Source organism: Cetorhinus maximus, chromosome 9 (genome assembly GCF_964194155.1).
Source record: "Cetorhinus maximus chromosome 9, sCetMax3.hap1.1, whole genome shotgun sequence".
Classification (NCBI taxonomy): Eukaryota; Metazoa; Chordata; class Chondrichthyes; order Lamniformes; family Cetorhinidae; genus Cetorhinus; species Cetorhinus maximus.
This window is the reverse complement of record NC_135887.1, coordinates 76,499,892-76,520,520: the sequence shown is the minus strand read 5'-3', so window position 1 is coordinate 76,520,520 and position 20,629 is coordinate 76,499,892. Positions and strand designations below refer to the sequence as shown.

The following is a 20,629-nucleotide window of genomic DNA, read 5'->3' as shown; positions in this document are numbered from 1 at the left end:
AACTGTGGATAGACTATTTAACGGATAGGACTGTCCACTGCCCTCAGTTTTCATCCATTGCTCAATTTTCCTCAGTAGTTTGAAATGTGATAGCACATTTCACTCTGTTTAAAAGAAAGCCCCTAGCCAGTCTGTGGAATCTGAAATTTGAGGCCGTCTTCTAAAGTTGTAGTTTTTTCCTTCATCTTTCTATTTTATATCCCCCAAGTGCTGTTCTGACAGGTCAGTAGGGAAAATTGTTTCCTTTTAGTGTGGCATTTTTTCCCTTCTATCCCTGTGCTCCCCTCAAATGGTACAGATAAAATTGTAATTTTTGGGTACCAGTTTGTGCAGTACCAGATTGTTGCAGGTTGATGTGGACTAATACACTAGTTCATCAAAATACTTAATTGGTGATGCTGCTTGTAATTATTTTTATTCACCTCTGTTCCCTGTTTTTCTCACGCTGCCTTGAAGTGTCACTGATGCTGCGGTATGATTTAATTGATGATGGCAGGTACCTCCAGTATCTCACCCAAGTTTCCATTCTCCATCTGAGAGGATCACCAAACTTTCTGACCACAGAAAGCATCACAGCTGAGTCTGATTCTTTTCTCACCTGGTCAAACATACATATTGGTCAGAAGGGTTCATTGGATTGACGTTGGCAACTGGAAGCATAAAGATTAAAAAAACATAGTTTCTGTGCCCCTGCACTCAAACAAATTGTACTGTCACGACTCCTGTTTTGGCTGAAATCAGCTAACTCGGCACAGGTGGCAAATCAGCTATAATTTTCTGAACTGTAAGGTTTGATGCTGCAGTGATTATTGGGCTACTAGTGGGGACTTTAACTATTTTTTTTAATGGAGAAACTGCAATTGTTGGGCAAATTGTACCAATGGCGCTAAACAATGGTGTACCATGAAAGACTAATTTTAAAGAAGTATTCCAGTGCATTGAATATTATGACTTTCAGTTTTCTTTTTTAACAGAAAGTAGATCTTCCAGACAGTCCCCGATCAACTTTCCTCTTGGCATTTAGCCCAGACAGGTAGGTGGCATTGTGCGGCTTTAGAATAAAACGATTCTATGCTAACTCCTAAAACTATTCCTTACTTTTAAAAATGAAGAGATTTTAAAATGATTCTAGTTATCATTTGGGGACAGCTTTGTCAGAAGTGATTTCATCACATGGTTGCTTTATCAGAATCTTCAGATTTCACTATGCCCTGTTAAGGTAGCAGCTTGACTCAATGGCAACACTCTGGGAAAGTCATAGCATTGAGCCCCATTCCTAATACTTGAGTATGTAATCTTGAGTGACATTTTCTTAGTCCTGGGAAGGGGCTCCCACAGGCGCTGCCTTTTAGATGAGATAATTAACATTTGTCTATTGAAGTGGGTGTGAAAGGTCCCATGGCGCTACTTTGAAAGAGGGGGCGTTTTCCCAGCTACCAGTTTGCCCAGATTTGATATCTCAACAAACATATCCAGAACATAAGTTGTTCATCATCTCAATGCTGGTTGTGGATCCTTGCTATATGCTAATTAGCGGTTGTCTTTTTTTATGTAATGGTGACTGCACTTGAAAAGTAATGTAGTGGCTGTAAAACACTTCTAGATGTCCTGAGGTCCTGAAAGACACTATATAATCCAAGCTTCTTTTTTCTTCATTGGCTACGAAGTACTTTGAAGCACCCTAAATATGCTATTGAATAACAACTTGCATTTACATAGCATCTTTAATGTAGCAAAATGTCCCAAAGTCCTTTACTGGAGCGTTATGATACAAAATTTGACACTGTCTTTCCTAAGGATATACTGGGACAGGTAAGCATAAAACTTCAAATAGGTAGCTTTTAAGGAGCCTTAAAGGAGGAACAGGAGGTATAGAGCGCAAGGGAGGTAATTCGAGTTTAGGGCCAAGGCAACGGCGGGCATGGTGGAGTGATGGAAATCAGCAGTGCACAAGAACCCAGAATATAAGTTCTTTTCTTTCTGTCTTTGTATAAAGTGAGAGGTTGGGTCACTTTGCAGGAGGACCTACTTTAGAAACAAATTTGAAGCTGTGGGGATATAATTGTCAATTTCCTAATTTTTCATGAGGCTGCCAGCAGTCAATTCCATCAGTATTAATGAATTAGACATGCATTATTTTAATCACATTGTTTTTGAAAGCTATCATGAAGTGAAGATCTTTTTTAAAGTTGTTGGGCCCTGGAGATTTTGTTTTGTTTGTTTTGCTTTGTTTGTTCTGGAACGATTGCTTTTAAAATCAAAACTTGTGTTGGGCCGGGCGGTTAACATTGAGGTTGAGTGTCTTGGGCTACAGGAAGATATAGACGGGATGGTCAAATGGGCAGATAAGTGGCAGATGGAATTTAACCCTGAAAAGTATGAAGTGAAACACTTTGGAAGGAGTAATTTGACAAGGAAGTATTCAGTGAACGGCATGACACTAAGAAGTTCTGAGGAACAAAGCGACCTTGACGTGTGTGTCCATAGGTCTCTGAAGGCGGAGGGGCATGTTAGTGGGGTGGTGAAAAAGGCATATGGGACACTTGCCTTTATCAATCGAGGCATAGATTACAAAAGTAGGGAGGTCATGTTGGAGTTGTATAGAACCTTGGTGAGGCCACAGCTGGAGTACTGTGTGCAGCTCTGGTCACCACATTATAGGAAGGATGTGATTGCACTGGAGAGGGTGCAGAGGAGATTCACCAGAGTGTTGCCTGGGATGAAACATTTAAGTTTGGTTGGATAGACTTGGGTTGTTTTCGTTGGAGCAGAGAAGACTGAGGGGTGGCCTGATTGAGGTGTACAAGATTATGAGGGGCATGGAGAAGGTGGATAGGGAGCAGCTGGTCCCCTTAGTTGAAGGGTCAGTCACGAGGGGACACAAGTTCAAGGTGAAGGGCAGGAGGTTTAGGGGGGATGTGAGGAAAACCTTTTTTACCCAGAGAGTGCTGACGGTCTGGAATGCGCTGACTGGGAGGGTGGTGGATGTGGGTTGCTTCACATCCTTTAAAAAGCACCTGGATGAGCACTTGGCACGTCATAACATTCAAGGCTATGGGCCAAGTGCTGGTAAATGGGATTAGGTAGGTAGGTCAGGTGTTTCTGACGTGTCGGCGCAGACTCGTTGGGCCGAAGGGCCTCTTCTGCACTGAGATTTTGTGATTGTGTCGACCAGGCAAGATTGAACAAATATTAACTTAGACATTCCTGTAAGGGTGAATGTGCCAAATAAGTTTGTTCTTTGTGCTGTAATACATACAGAAAAATTAACCTTTCAATGAAAGACTGAAATTGTGTGTAGGAACTGGTGTCTATACCATTTGGTTTTGAGGTGTTCTGTGAGAAATAAATTTGTGTTAATACTTTTCAATATTAGTGAACATAGCACTTGGCTGTTGGATTGTTTGAAATACTTATATATAAAAAAAATGGCCTTTGAGTATTTGGCCAATTCATAACAAGTATTGAAAGTTTCTCCACTTTCATTTTGTGCAGTCTGTTTCGGGTATGTTGCTTGCAGGTGAGAGAGGAGACCGTTACTGTTTTGACCCACTTTCACCAGAAGGGGTGACTGTCCAGCACACAGCCACCAAAGTCGATAACATTCTGGTCCTCAATTCACCTTCCACTGCCCTCGAGCTTCATTGTGATCATATATGTCGAAGGATTTTTCATGTCGCTTAAATATTTTTGATCATTTAATGTGCCCCACAATGGTTTTTTTACTCCACTGTTCCTTCAACCCAGTTGAAATTGAGACTCTGGGGAAACACAGGTTCTCACTTCAATGTATTTCCCAATAGATGTAAACGTGACCCTATTCTTGCATTTTTACTAAACTTAGAATTATGGGCAATGAATCTAAACCCCTGTTAAGTTTGTAAATAATGTTCTAATACAATTGACAGCATTCAGTGCTTGACTATTCTCTTAATCTTTTCGTTTAGGACTTTGATGGCCTCCACCCATGTAAATCACAATATTTACATCACTGAAGTTAAGTCTGGGAGGTGTATTCATTCATTGGTAGGCCATAGAAGGACACCTTGGTGTGTGACCTTTCACCCCACCATCCAAGGGCTTGTGGCATCTGGATGTCTAGATGGGGAAGTTCGAATCTGGGATTTACACGTAAGTGAAGAAAACTTTCGCTCGAGAGATTATACAGTACAGGTTATAAAATAAATGATTGCTCATTGATGTAAATAATAATTCAAGAGTTGGAGCTGATCAGCCAGTAGGAATGAGATGGTGAATGTTTACTGTGGGCTTTTGCATGAGGGAAAACTGCTTTTTAAAAATAAAAATTGTTGATTGAGATTTTAGAGATAGATACTTGATTGAGAGCCAGCATTGCGTATCTTGCAGTTTTGTGGTACCGATTCGTGGGTAACTGCCATGGGCCACTGTCTCACTGGGGAGTGAAAGGAAGGGCAGTTCATGCATGTACCTCCAAGTATAAAATTAATAACTCTTTGGGTTTGTTTTCCTGCTTCTAAATACACACGACATTGGACAACAGATATTGACAGATGTTTTGAGGGATTCTGTTGGCTGATTCCATTGGTGTGTATCTAACTTCTATTTTGGTTTGAGGTGTTCTGTGAGAAATAGCTAAAGATGAGCAAATTGCACAATACAAATGTCACTTGGAGTGTAGGTGCTAAAATTATGTCAGCTAGGGTGTGGGAAAAATGTTTAGAATTTAAGCTCTTTTCTTACATTTTGAGATTTGTCACATTCAGTCATCTCTGTTGTGACCTGATAGACATGTGGACAGCTGATTGATTGTAAAAGTGTTTTCTCTTCATAATACTAGCGACTTGTTCTTCTTTCAGGGAGGTAGTGAGAGTTGGTTTACTGAGAATAATGTGGCCATAGCATCTTTAGCCTTCCATCCTATGGCACAGCTCCTATTGATAGCTACTGCAAATGAGATCCACTTCTGGGACTGGAGTCGACGAGAGCCATTTGCTGTGGTGAAAACTGCTAGTGAAATGGAGCGGGTCAGGTGTGTATGCACAAAGCTGTCTCTCAGCGACTGCCCATTGCATTTAATGCTTTCCAGCAAGTGAATGTTACTGTATTGAAGTGCGAATCTTGTGTTTAAAAAGGAAAAAAATGTTTTTCTTTGTAATTGAGCTGACTGTGTGAGCCTTCTGTTTAAATCAAAAATGTTTCTTGTTCACAGTTGAAATACTGTTGTGACCAGTTCAAGTGCACGTAAAATGTCCTTCTTAAAGCTGTTACATTAAATGAGGTTTAACAAAAACTTAGTGCAGAGTCATAAAACAAGGACTGCTTATAACTAATAACACATTGGATACTTAATGTATGTGGTAGGAACAAAAACAAAATGCTTGAAAAACTCAGCATGTCTGGCTGCGACTATGGAGAGAGAAATGGAGTTAATGATTCAAGTCGGGCATGACTCCTCTTCAAGGGTAGGAAATTATGCATTTTTGAGGGATTCTGTTGGCTGATTCCATTGGTGTGTATCTAGCTTCTATTTTGACAAGAAAGCTAAAGATGAGCGAATTGCATAATATGAATGTCATTTGGAGTGTAGGTGCTAAAATTATGTCAGCTAGTTAGGGTGTGGGAAAAATGTTTAGAATTTAAGCTGTTTCCTTACATTTTGAGATTTGTCACGTTCAGTCATCTCTGTTGTGACCTGATAGATATGTGGACAGCTGATTGATTGATTGATTGTAAAAGTGTTTTCTCTTCTTAATACCTAACAAAATACTGGGTTCTGCCTGGACCAGTTGAGGACTGTTTTATGTGCCAGATTAATGGTATACTGTAGCAGGCAACTTAAGTCACAATTGCCTAACATCGTTCTGATCATTTTATTACATGTTCTTGGAGAACTTGCTCGAATTCAGTCACCTAGGGATAACTAATAAGATGGTGGATGATTGTTTTACAATTGAGCGGCCTGCTGAAAGCATATTGGAGGGCATTAAGATTCAATCACGTAGTGTGGAACTGGAGTGACTTCTAAAACATGCTGAGTAAGGATGGCAGGTTCCCTTTTCTGAAGGTCATTGGTGAGCCGGTTTGGCTGTTAGCGCATTCTGGGACCTTTCGTTGTCATTTTTCTTTTGGTTGGTGCCAGCCCACAAATCATTAAATTTATTGAATTCAAGTTCCTATATTGCTATATTGGTGTTTGAACTCTGCCTCTAGGTTGTTAATTCAGTGAAGTACCGTTGTTGTATACCACAGCCTTCAATATATAACACTGTTGTAGCTTTCAAACCTCTTTTAATGTCCTAGTTGGGTTACAAATCATTGTGAAACTTGCCAAGTAATGAAACAAAAATTTGCAACCTCTAATTAACAAATTAGTAACCGGATACAACTGGTTTATCTCATGAAAACAGTGCGTGCAGTGAGCTGTGCTGCCAGTGCCTTGATGTTTTGCCCAGGTGACCAATTTCAATGTGAATCTAGACAGTGGGCTATCCATCCATTGTCTAGTTTGATCCTGTTTTTACCTGATATCCACATATGCATACTGCCCAACATAGCTCGTTGGTTAGCTATTGGGAGCAGGAGCTCAAACTAAGTATTTTATTTAGTGCTGTATTTTTTAGAAGGTGTGCAAATATGCTTTATGCTCAAGGTTTTTGTTTGAAAATTATCTTTGCTCAATCTCTTGTATAAGTAGATTAATTCCTAATTCTGGGAATGTTTACTCTCCTGAGATTCTGGTGGGACTATTGGTCAAAATAATGAATCTTAACTGACAAAGTTGGCTTGGGGAGTGTGGGGAGAAAAAAAGTTCTTTGCTCCTTTATCTGCTGTTTAAGCTCTTGGTAGTGGCATGGATTTATCATTAAAAAGTTCCATGGAGTATTGGGAAAATGTGCTTTATTTGTTCAATGGAATTGGATGCCAGTGCTCAAATCTTTAGTTCTGTTCCATCTAGAAGAGAGAGAATATAATTGGCATCCTTTGTTCCAATACTGGATTTTTACTGGGAGTTAACACTGCTTTGCAGGATAATTATGTAACAAATAAATGGTGGCTGTGGTTCTTTTACAAACTTTGTGCAGTTGATTGCTTATGATCAGTGTATTATTCACATCAAAATCAATGTTTGCATCCTGTATGTGAATGAAGTCCTAGTTGTGTATTTTCCCCTGATTTAAAAATCACTTCATTACTTCCTCCTGCCATGTCTCTTTTTGTCTAAGCCAACACCTTATGAAAAATTTAGTTTGTTTCTGCTCCTAATAGCCAAGCAATGAGTTCTGCTGGGAAGTACACATATGCAGATATCGGGCAAGAACAGGACCTGACTTAGACAATTGAACTTACCTATTCTTTCCACTTTACTCTGGCATTCTACAAGGTAGATGGCATGGCTGCTTGCATACTCCTGAAACCTCCCCAGTTGTACCTCCAAGGTATGTGTCAGTCCACACCTTCCCTCTTGGTATTCCTGTAACTAGCAGGGCATTCCACCTGCCTTTCAGCCTCTACCCTCATCTCCAATACACCACGCTTTCCAGCTGAATATCTTCCCATCATTCCTCTTTCTGTTCTCCCTGCTACTTGAATCCCCCTCAAGTGCCACGACCCTTTGAAACTTCAGTACCACCCTCCCAGTTATCCCACAAGAGGTTCCTTCAGCCTATTTCCTACAGTGAAAACATCCTCTGTATCCTGGGCTTTTAAAAGAAGGATGAAGTAGCTTAACTATGCAATTTAATATTCACTTTTAATGGTAAGGTCAATGATTTAATGTTTTCTTATAAATCTGACATCACCAGCATTCCTGTAATTAAAAACACAATTTGACAACCACCATATTGAGCAGTCTTGATGTTGCATAGCATAAAATAACATTCTGTCATTTGAGATTGTTTCCCTTCTTGACTACCTGTTAAGATGCCTTGGCCTAGTTCCTTAAGTGTGTGAACCCACAGTAAAAAATTCTGTCAATTGTAGTGTAAATTACAAGCTTGAAATGTGAGATGTGGCACTAATGGTTAATAGACCAGCAAGTTTAACCTCACTGGTGGAAAAGTTTTAGATATGATAATTTTGGACAAAATTAACACTTACTTGGACAAGTGTGGATTATTTAAAGAAAGCCAGCATGGAATTGTTAAAGGCAAATAGTGTTCCAATAACTTGATTGAGTTTTTTGATGAGGTAATAGTGAGGGTTCATAAAGGTTGATGTGATGTACATGAACTTCCAAAAGGTGTTGATTAAAGTGCCACCTAATAGGCTTGCCAGCAAAGTTGAAGCCCGCTGAATAAAAGGGACAGTGGCAGCTTGGATACAAAGTTAGCTGAAACAGAGTAGGGGTCAGCTGTTGTTTTTCAGGCTGGAGGAAGGTATACCATAGAATGCCCCAGATCTTGGTATTAGAACTGCTGCCTTTCTTGATTTATATTAATGGCTTAGACTTGGGTGTACAGGGCACAATTTCAGATGACACAAAACTTTGGAGTATTGTGAATTGTGAGGAGGATAGTAATAAACCTCTCATTGACAGGCTGATGGAATGGGTGGACATGTGGCAGATGAAATTTAACGCTGCAAGTATGAAGTGGTACATTTTGGTAGGAAGAACGAGGAAAAGCAATATAAATTAAATGGTACAGTTCTAAAGAGGGCACAGGAACCAAAAGACCTGTGGGTATGCGTGAGCAAATCATTCAAAGTGGGAGGGCATGTTATAAGACCATAAGACATAGGAGCAGAAATTAGGCCATTCGGCCCATCGAGTCTGCTCCACTATTCAATCATGGCTGATAAGTTTCTCAACCCCATTCTCCCGCCTGTTGAGAAGGTGGAGAAAAAGGCATGTAGGATCCTGGGCTTTTTCAATAGAGGCATAGCGTATAATAGCAAGGATGTTATGATGGACTTTTCTCGAACACTAATTGTCCTCAGCTGCAATGTTGTGTCCAATCTGGGCGCAACACTTTAGGAAAGATGTGAAGGCTTTCAGGAGGGTGCAGGGAAGATGGTTCCAGGTATGCGAGACTCCAATTATGAAGATAGATTGGAGAAATTAGTGTTGTTCTCCTTAGAGAAAAGAAGATCGAGAGGCGATTTAATAGAGCTGTTCAAATCATGAGGTGCCTTCACAGAGTAGGCAAAGAAACTGTTCGATTAATAAAAGGTTCAAGAACCAGAGGATACTGATATAAAATGGGTAAAAGAACCAAAAGTGATATGAGAGAATATTTTACACAGTGAGTGGGTGATGGAGGCAGATTTAATTGTGGCTTTCAACAGGGAGTTGGATAAGCACCTAAAAGGAATAAAATTACAAGGTTATGGGACAGGGGCAGGAGACTAGTTAAATTGCTCTTTTAGAGAATGACCTTCTGTGCTGTAACCATTCTATGATTTTATTCTGTAATTCTATGAATGGGGGAAATATAAATGTCTTTCAATTGCTTTTATAAACCTACAATTAAGCAAGTGATTGTTTTGGAAGGTTGAGTTTTACTCTGTCCTAGCTTGTGCTAGATAATTGCCTGTGAATACAAATGTTTTTCTAGATTTCTTGCAGTGGAACTTCTTGGTGTGTTAAGTATTTTTCTTCATTTTGCTGACATGTTTTTCTTCAGTATTTATTGAAAGCTGATTTCAGAAGAACAGTTTCATCTATATCACTACTAGTTTCCTCAATTTCTGTCTCTGCCCATTAGATGTACATTACATTAGGTCAATGATATTGTTTTTGTTTTGCAGACTCGTAAGATTTGATTCACTGGGACACAACCTCTTGACTGCAATTGTCAATCCTTCAAACCAGCAGGTGATTTTCTGGCTTTGTATATTATTAGTCTTTTGGGTTCTCTGGGAGAGATTTGGCAGCATGCAGATCTGGGTTCAATCACTGAACTTTCTGGATATAGTTGATCTCAGCCACAGCTACTGTGCTACAGTTAGCCTTGACATCAGTGAGCTAGATAATTAGCCGGTGTTTACACCTTTGGACACTACTTTAGCAACCCATGGTGGAATTGTTCATGTGTGGTTATTGGGAGAGGACAATAAAGATTCACTGTTGAATAGCCTGTTAAAACTCAATGTGTAGGTTCATGCACGAAGAATGGTGGTAGTGTTGCACAGGAGGATGTATTCAATGTACAGAGCCGTAACTCAATAAATCACTGCGGTCAGGAGAGGGAGACAAATGGATGGAAAAAATGGATAATAGTGTAAAGATAATTAAATAAAACTAGTTAATATGTTGATGTGCAAGAGAGAAAAGAAAACGGGTGCTTTTTGAGATTGTTAATGCTCTTGACCTACATGGCACCCAATATGAAAATAAAGTAAGAGATATAATATTGGAAATTTTGTGAAGCTCAGTGGGTGCTGGAATGGTGTCCGAAGGCTGGAAAATTATTGATGATTCCAATCTTTCAAACTTCTCAAAAGCATGAGCCTGAGAATTTACAGGTATTGGCTTTGCATCCACGGGGAGGAGGCAAGACTACTGGAATCTATTAGGAAGAAGCAGTTCTTCCAGAAGTAGGAGCATTTAGCATGATGAAGTAATAATTCTGTCAGTAGGGGTTTATGAAGGGTACGTAACAACAGATTTGTTAATTTTCAATGCAACAGGATTGGTAATGAAGGTAACAGAAGCATTTGACAGTTCTCACTAGAGTCTAAATGAGAATATTTTGGAATCAAAGATGCAGCTGTAAGCTAATTTCTGCTAATTCACCAGACATTTATCAGTGATAGAATTTTCCTCACTTTACTCTGCTGCTAAGGCACACACATACTCTGGGACATGGTTCATAGATGCAGAAGGCCCTCTGATATCTGGCCAAAAAGCCATTTCCTATGCTTTTCTCAAAGCTTATTTCATTTGCTAAGATGGTAAGAAATAAGAGCAGGAGGAGCCTGCTCTGCTATTCAGTAAGATCATGGCTAATCTGATTGTGGCCTTGACTCCACTTTCTTGCCTGTCCCCCATAACGCTCCTTGTCAATCAAAAATCTTTTAAACTGAGTCTTGAATGTATTCAGTGACCCAGCCTCTACTGCTCACTCAGGTAGAGAATTCCAAACACTAAAGGCCCTCTGAAAGAAGAAATTTCTCCTCAGCTTCATCTTGAACAGGAGACACCTTATTTTTAGCTGTGTTCCCTTATTCTAACTTCTCCCACAAGGGGGAACATCCACCATCTACCCTGTCAAATCCTTTCAGAATCACATGTTTCAATAAGATCACCTCTCATCCCTCTAAACCTCAATGAATATCGGCTCAGCTGCTCAATGTTTCCTTATTAGACAACCCCTTCATCCCAGGAATCAGCCTAGTGACCTTCTCTGAACTGCTTCCAATGCAAGTATATCCCCCCACCCTCAAGTAAGGAGACTCGAACTGCACATAGTACTCCAGATGTGATCTCAGCAATGCCCTGTGCAGCTGGAGGAAGACTTCCTTTTATACTCTCTCCCTCTTGCAATGAAGGCCAACATTCCATTTGCCTTCCTAATTACTTATTGTGCCTGCATGTTAACTTTTGGTGATTCATGTACAAGGGCATCACTCTTCAGTCTTTCCATTTAAGTAATATTCTGCTTGTCTATCCTTCCTGTCAACGTGGACAACCTTGCATTTTCCCACATAATATTCCACCTGCCAATTTTTTGCCTACTCGCTTTACTTCACTACTGTATATCCCTTTGCAGATTATTTGTATCCTTCTCATAACTTGCTTTCCTACCTATTTTTGTATCACCTTCAAATTTGGCTTCTTCCAAGTCATTAATATAAATTGTAAATAGTTGAAGTTCCAGCACTGATCCCGGTGCTATTCCACGAGTTTGCCAAGCTGAAAATGACCCGTTTACCCAGATTCTGTTTCCGGTCTGTTGGCCAATCTTTTATCCCTGCTAATATATCACCCCCATGTGCTCTTACCTTGTGTTGTCATCTTTTATGTGGCGGCTTATTGAATTCTTTCTGGAAATCCAAATACACCACATCTAGTGGTTTCCCCTTTTATCCATCCTGCTTCTTACATCCTCAACTAACTCGAATAAATTTGTCAATCAAAGTTTCCCTTTCACAAAACCTTGTTGACTCTGTTTGATTGTATCATTATTTTTTACCTCCTTAATAATGGATTCTTGCATTTTCCCCAATGATAGATGTTAGACTAGTCGGCCTATGGCTTCCTGCTTTCTGTCTCCTTTTCTTGAATAGTGGTGTTACATTGCCGTTTTCCAATCTGTTAGTACATTTCCAGAATCTAGGAAATTTTGAAAGATTACAACCAATACATCTACTATCTCTGCAGCCACTTCCTTTTAAGACCCTAGGATGCAGACATCAGCTCCAGGGGACTTGTCAGTCTTTGGCCCCGTTAATTTTATTACTAGTGATCCTGGTTTGTTTTAAATTCCTCCCTTACTTTTGCCTCTTGATTTTCTATTATTCTTGGGATGCTTTCTGTGTCTTCTATTCTGAAGACATATGAAAAACACTTGTTCAAAGTCTCTGCCATTTCCTTGTTCCATTATTAATTCCCTATTCTCATCCTCTAAGGGACCAACATTCACTGTAGCTGCTCTCTTCCTTTTTTATATACTTGCAGAAGGTTTTATATTTCTTGCTAGCTTTCTCTCCTACTGCAGTTTCGCCCTCTTTTTTTAGTCATCCTTTGCTAGGTATTGGATACTGACCCATCGGATCTTCACCTTTTTCAAGATTTAGGTGTCCCAAGCACTTTGTCGCCTGTTACAATTGGAAAACTGTTGTTTTTATGCCAGCATCTTACATTGCATGTGTCAAACTATGCATCCACCATCACTGCAATACGTACACTGCCGACAGCCCCCCCCTCCCTCCCCCCACCGAAAACTTTCTCCCAGCCCTACCTTTGCCAAGTTTCCTTTTCTGGTGCATAATGCAGCAGCTCATCAACATTAATTTCTCACCTATTCCTGGGGTCCATTTCATTCCCTATTGGTTATCATCTTGCTGCATACACTGATTTTGTAAAGGTCGGAGATTGAGGACATCACTTAAGAACCATGTGCAAGATCCATACGTGAAGATTGTGGAGGAGATAGAAGGAAAGACCCACTGACAATGATAAGTAATGGGAAACAAGCTGGACACTACTATGTCTCCAAGAATGCCACTTGGTAAAGTGTTTGACCTTTGGAGAGAGAGAGAAAATTTTAAATATACCCATGGATGCCACAGGAGGTGAACTTGTATTAATTCTAATCATTAGTTTACAAACAAATTGCCTCTTGATGGTGAAGAATTTTTATGACTTGCTTACGTTTGAAATAATTTTTTTCAAGGCTTGATAGATTATAATGAATTGAACGTAAAAATGATAGAAAATAATTAATAGAATCATGCAGTTAACGCTACAGTACTTGGTGCATATGTTTTTTCTCTGAACACAGCCCTTCGAAGATTAATATTTGAATGCACTTTGTTTTGATGTGTGTGGATGTTGAGTTTGCTGGAGAGTGAACCTGATACTACTATTAAGTATTGAATACTTGAGATGTTTTTATTGCATTATAAATTTCGAAGCATGAAATTGCAAGGGCATTATAGCTTTCTTGTGTACCATTGGGAGATGGCAAGTTGAAATCAAAACTGTAATTATTAAAATTAAACCAGCCTAACTAGTTTGCTATATTTGATTAGCTTTTTATGACATTTGCTGCACACTTGCTTGTGATCGTGGTAAGCATGGCAGATTTTCATTTGGGCCTTGAGATTCACAAATTAAATGTAATGTAGTTCGATCTGAGTGTTCTATTATTGCATAACCTTTGCTGAATAATTCTTAGGTAAATCCTTTTTTTCTTTTAAATAATTTTTTGAATCTATATTTTTGGCCATCTCTTAATCTAGGCATCTCACATAGCCTTGCTACTCCCATCGTATCAATCACAGATAAGGCCATCTTTGATTACTCCCTTGTATTACTCCACATCCACAAAAAACAATATCTGTCTGGGGGAAATGTGAATGGCAGAATGATGAACAGCTCCTGCCCGAAAGGGGGAAAAAAGTACAGGAAAAACAAGACGGTAAAACCAAAACCTGCAAAGAAAGAGGAAACAAAATGAGGGCAAAGGTTATGGTCTGAAATTGTTGAACTCAAATGTTAAATCTGGGAGGCTGTAAAGTGCCTAATCCAAAGGTGCTGTTCCTTGAGCTTGTGTTGAGATTTATTGGAAAACTGTAGTAGGCCAAGGACAGAGGTCAGGATGAGAGCAAGGTGGAGAATTAAAAAGACTGGAAGCTGAGGGTCCCACTTGTGGACAGAACAGAGGTATTTTGCAAAGCAGTAACCCAACTTGCATTTTGACTTCCCATTATGGGGCAGATTGCAATGTGTGCAGTGAATATGGTATACTAAATTCAGAAAAGTATATGTAGTTCACTATTTCACCTGAAAGTAGCATTTGGGTCCTTGGATAGTGAGGAGGAAGATAAAAGGGCAGATATTGCATCTCCTGCACTTACATGGAGAAGGGAGGGTTTGTTGGGGTTGATTGAGGAGTAGGACAGCATGTTGCTGAGGGAGTGATGACTTCGGAATATTGAAAAGAGAGGGGTAGATGTGTTTGATGGCATCATGCTGGAGGTGGCAGGGAATGATTTGTTGAATGCAGAAGCTGGAGGGTGGAAGACATTTCTCTGTTTCCTTACTAGTGCCATTACCACTCCCTTTGGCTTTGCATCACCTACCCTTCAGTCGTTTAATTTCTTCTGTTGTCCACCAGATCACAGACCTTTTGATCTTTCTCCTCCTCCTTTTCACTTGCTCAAAACCTATTGCTTTTCTAACTTTTCCCAGTTCTGATGAAAGGTCATTGACCTGAAATGTTAACTCTGTTTCTCTCTCACAGATGCTGCCTGACCTACTGAATATTTCCAGCATTTTTTGTTTTTATTTCTACTTCCTAATATGTCCTTCCCATTCACTTATAACTGTGTAGCCTTTGGCATTTCATTCTGACATTTCTGCAGCTGTCAATGTGCTCATCCACGCCCTCAGCTCTACCGTTAATGCCCTAGTCCTCATGAAAACCATTAAATGAATGTGACAAATGGATTTCGGTTTAGGCAAATGTGAGGTCATCTACTTTGGACCTAAAATTGATAGAATGCTATACTTTCTAAATGGTCAAAAGCTAGAAGTGAAAATCCGAAGAGATTTGGTGTTCCTATTATATAGATCATTAAAATGTCATGAACAGGCACAGAAAATAAGCAAAGAAGGAAACAAAATGGGGACCAAGGTTGCGGTTGGAAATTGTTGAACTCGACTCAAAAAGGCGAATGGAGTGCTGTCCTGTGCACCTAGAGGACTACAATACATGGGGTTGAAGTCATGCAATAGCTATACAGAATCCTGGTTAGACCACAGCTGGAGCAGTTCTAAGCACTACGCCAAAGGAAGGATAGATTGGCCTTGGGGCTAATGCAGCGTGATTTACCAGAATGATCCCTTAAATTACGAGGAGTGATTATAGAAACTAGGATTGTATTCCCTCTCATTTAGAAGGTTAAGAGGCAATTTGTTTGAAATTTTCAAGATAGTATAGGGAACAGAGAGGGGACAGATTGTCTGGTTGGAGAGTCTAAGACAAGAGGACATGGTATGAAAATTGCAGCCACATCGTTCAGGAGTGAAATTAAGAAACACTTCTATGTGAAGAGAGTAGTAGAAGTTTGGAACTTGCTTCTGCAAAAGACAATTAATAGTAGATCAACTAATTTATTTCTAAGATAGATTTTTGTTAACCGAAGGTATTAAAGGACATGGGGCAAAAGCCCCATATGGAGTTGGGTTGCATTTCAGCCATGATCTAATAAAATGGTGGAATAGGTTTGAGGGGCTCTGAGGCGTACTCAAATTCCTGTGTTGATATTCTCTCTCACTCTGGCCATTTCCCTAATTTGGTCCTTAACTCTGCTCTATTAAGTTTAAGGGACACAGACTTGAACATTTATAGTAGCTAATTAGCTATTCACTGCTACATCTGGCTGGACCACTTAAAGCAATATCAGGTCCTGCTGTTGCCTGCAAAAACTGCACATTATTATAGGATCATCCTGCAAGGCAAAGATAAGCCCAGCTTCTTTTTCTCTACGACGAAGTCTTCTTAAACACTTCTGCCCTGTCTCCTCACTTACCTCTGTCTTTAGATGTGAGGAGCTTATGGCTGACTGTAACTAAGATTGACCATCCCACTAGCTACATCTGTTTTCTTCCGTTGCCCTACTCTGCAGACTAAACTTTCTAAGATTTCCCCCTTGCCTAGTTTCAAACTTAGGAGAGAATCTAGAGAAAGATCTTTCACCCCTCATGCCCTCTCTGAGTTCATATGTAGATGAGACCCAACTCTTTCTCCCTTGACTCTATTCCTGCTAAACTGCTGACCAGCTAACTTCCTTTCCTGGCTCCCATGTTAGCTGATAATGTTAACGATTATTCTCGGATACTGTTTCCTCTCCTTCAAAACTCCCATTAACACCCCTTTCCGCAAAAAAAACCCTCGAGCCCCCCCTCCTTGCAAACTACCACTCTATTTCCAACCTCCCTTTCCTCAAATCCATGCTCACCTTCACCAGAACTCCATGTTTGAATCACCCCAATCTGGTTTCCACTTCTGTGCTGTAGCAAAATGGTTGTTATCAAAGTCGCGTATAACATCCTGAGTAACCGTGACAAAGGTAAACTGTTCTTCCTTGTCCTCCTTGACCAATCGGTAGTCTTTTGACATGGTTGACCACGCCATCTGCCTTCAATGTCTGGTTCCATTCTTATTTATCCAGTTGTAGCTGGAGAATCACCTGCAATGGCTTCTCTTCCAGCTCCTGCACTGTTCCTTCACGTATCCCTATAGGATCTACTTCCCCACTGCCCCCCCCCCCCCACCTTTTTCTCATTTACATGCAATGTGATGTGAAATCATTTTAATTAGCCAAGTTCCTCTAATGAATGCTATTGCCTCAACATGCCAACTTGTAGTTGGCAAAAAAAGGTGAGAGAGAGAAAAAAACAAAAGCAAGAATGGAGCAGGGGGAAATGGAGAGAAGAGGTTCCAAGTTCAAGCAATTGAGGACCTAAGCAACATTTTCAGATGGTTTGAATTACAGCAGATGAAATGAATACAGAAGTGCAATGTGTTCAACATTGGGGGAAAAACTGATAGGCTTGCTTAAAACGACAGGGAAGTGTGAATCGTTGAGCACTGTAAGTGATGTAGTGAATGGCAATGAGGCTGATCCCCAACATCCAAGTCTGGATTCGAAATGTTGGGTTCTTATTCACCTCGCATGCCTTTAATTTAGAATGATGTATAAAAGATCTTAAATCGAATAACAATTTAAATTGGAGCACCATTTTTATTAAATTATAAATATAGGTTAAAAGGAGTGTGTTAAATCTTATAAATGGTAAATTTAGAATTGACAGGAAGAACGTTATGCCAAGGGTAACTAATATTTGTAATAATAGTGGAGGCAAAAACTCATAGTTCAACACAGTTGAATGTTGTGATGGTGGAATAATAGTTTTTGTGGAGAAGTGATCAAGATTGGTTGAATTGTTTTCCTAATGTGTACTGTTTGTTTGATCCTTATGAATGCAAGAAAGAAAAGATGAAAGAAAATGGAAAGAGCTGATAGGAAGAGACATGGTGGAGGTGGGGAGGGGGGCGGAGAGTGGAGAGGAATGAAGCACTAGAGCAGGAGACCGTAAATGTGAGGGTAGACTTGAGATAGAAGCACACACAAGTGGGGCGATGGGGGTAAGATTCTCAGAATTGGAAATACTTGAGAAAATGTAACAAAAATTTCATTCTCACAAAACATGTCTCAAGTTTTCCTGTTTGCTTTGACTTTTGTATTCCAACTATTTTTGTTTTTTTACCAAAAATATATCAGGATAATATTACAGCTTAATGTTGCTACCTTAGTTGGTAATGTGGAGTCTCTCCCAAGTTGAAAATATCCATGCGTGCTCTGGCTCAAATTTGTTTTATTGAAAATCATTTGTTATGATCCACATAGAGTCCGATAGCTTAAAAAATAAATTTGAACTTCCAGTGAATGACTGACCAGAATGACCAAAATAATCATATGGTAAGATTTCAAGTTTTAAGACTTTCATTTTAATGAACAAAGTTAAAGTAACATTGACTAAACACTATTTCAGTTTGCAACTTGTATGCTAAACTAAGAAAAGATCCCCCATTTAACATTTCAAAAGACCAAAAATCTCCCTCTACTGTTCCTTAGGTAGACACTTAATCCAGGAACCAGTCAAAAATGATTCTTTTTCTTTTTTCAGCTGGATAACTTCTAATCCCTGAACTGGCATTCACAGTGTGGGTTACCTCTGAGATCCCTCCCTCTAGCCAAATCTAGGCGAATCTTCAACTTCGCACGATCTTTGTCTCTTCAATCTGTGAGTGAGCTACCACCCACATTTTGCGTGGTGAACAATGGAGACTTGCTGCCTCTATCTCTCTGATTCTTGCAGACTGACTCTGTCTGTGAGATTCAATGATATTTTTAGGAAAACCTGTAACCTGGTCTGTCAATAACTCCCTATGGACCCTTTCCCCCTCAAAAGCCCATCTCCATGGTAATGTGAATCACATGGGGCCTTGTATCCAAGTAGAAATGATAATTAGCTATTCTTGAGAACTCTCAACTCCATTCTATCTTGGAATTAAATAGACACATGAAAGTATAACTGTTTACAAAACCTGATATGGGGCACAATCAATCAAAACCTGACATTCTTAACACTTCCCTGGGACTTGGAGACGAACAGTCTGTTCACCATCAGCACAGCTGTTTGGGTCATAGTTTATAGGTGTAACTATCTTGCACCTTCTTCCCAATAAGACGACCTTCGCCGCTGCTGCCCCCACCCCCACCCCCTCCCTCCAAATTTTTAACAACCAAGCCACCCAAGCTTGTTGTCGGACAGAATTCAGAAGAGGCCACGTGACCCCTTCATTCCTCCATCTTACCCTAAATTAAAGACACAGTCCCAAAACATAGCAATCATATAAAACCTTTGTAACACATTTGTTCACAGCCAGAGTTGGTTATATTTTATGGAATACAACTGTGCTGTTGGTGTATCATGATATTGTGATTATTTTATATATTGGTTTGGACATATCTACTTTCCATAAATATATTATATAAAAGAACACCATTTACAAGGTTGCTTCGACTTTGATTTCAGTTCACAGCAGTTAGGTGACTGTGGGCATGATGACCTGGGGACTGTATAATAAAATAATTTGAATGCTATAAAACAGCCTTTGTAAAGTCAGGTTTTATTTACGAAAAAGGGAGCATTTACAGTAGTGTGGCAGTTTTAGGATTTCCTGAATTTTAGGATTTCCTCGGTTGTATTTGCATAGTGTTGGCTAGAGGATACATTAAATTTTTTTTAGCAGCAAGACTGTGCAAGCGTTTGGTGTAGTATTTAGGGCTTATGTTCTAAGACTCTAGATGTGTGTCCTTCACTATAAGGTGCTTGCAGTTATTATTGAGGAGGTGGGCAAATGAATTTAAGCAGCCAGGATTAGGTTGCCAACAGCTTGAAACTGACTCAGCTATATATTTAAAGAAATGACTGCCCCATATATGTTGGTTGGCGCTCGGGTACACCTTTGTATGGCTGGCAGGCTTGTGCTAGACTTTGGATGGGGAGTTGTAAAAAAGGCTCCGTCTCCTATGAAGTATTATGGATAATGGAAATCGAAAATAAAAACAGTGCTTGAAATACTTTGGGTCTGGCAGCATCTGTGTAGAGAGAGTGTTAATGTTTCAGTTCGATAATCCTTCGTCAGATCAGTCATCAACCTGAAACGTTAAAATCCTCAACTTGGAGAGAGAAAAGAGTTATGCCAACACCTTTGACAATTGCTAATCAATTATGTGGTGTTCCTAAATCCCCTTCTAGGTTTTGTCTGTAGTCTGTTGACATGGAAGTGAGCATTGTGGACAAGATGGAGGTATTTTCGCAGTGTTGTTTAAGGATGTGGGATTGAGTTCCAGTGGATCATGATGAATATTTTAGGTAATTGTTCTGGAGTTAAAATTTGAACTCAAAGGTAGCAGATGTTGAGTAACGTGGTACAAACCATTGGCAGAGCTTGACCTGGCTTATTAGCCTGGCGATATTTGTGGCAGCTCCTGAATCTGCTTGATGGATGTTTGAGTGTTTCCTGATACTCCAGATTAGGAAAATGTGCTCAGGCAATCTTCAAAGTAACATGAGCTTCTTTCCAGGTTGACAGAATTATCCGTAATAGGTGTTTTAGGCTACTTTATATGAGGGTACTTTTGGACAAGGGACTGACAGTGAACAGTGACTTCCATTTGAGTCTTTTTTTTTTCAGGAGGCCTGGTTCCAGGCCACGGAGCCTGTTTGCCCAGAAGTTGTTACAGATGCAGTCGTACATGGATTGTTGCTGCTAACTATGTCTTGGTGATTTCCTTTCTTCAATACCTCTCCCATTCTTTGTTTTCCTCTCCCAAAATAAAGGGAAGTGAAAATGCTTTTTTAAGGAGAGCATTTGGGTTGGGATAGAGAATTCTTGAAGAGAAA

At 39.8% G+C, this 20,629-nt stretch overlaps 1 protein-coding gene across 1 annotated transcript in view; it reads left to right on the top strand.

The window, feature by feature from the left end:
• LOC144685064 (activating molecule in BECN1-regulated autophagy protein 1-like) overlaps positions 1-20,629 on the top strand; it is a 400,294-nt gene that overhangs the window by 30,814 nt on the left and 348,851 nt on the right. Inside the window, exons 4-7 of the mRNA XM_078549599.1 lie at positions 975-1,033; positions 3,948-4,131; positions 4,839-5,011; positions 9,730-9,796. Of these exons, the coding sequence (XP_078405725.1) occupies positions 975-1,033; positions 3,948-4,131; positions 4,839-5,011; positions 9,730-9,796 (483 nt within the window). The remainder of the gene's footprint in view (positions 1-974; positions 1,034-3,947; positions 4,132-4,838; positions 5,012-9,729; positions 9,797-20,629) is intronic.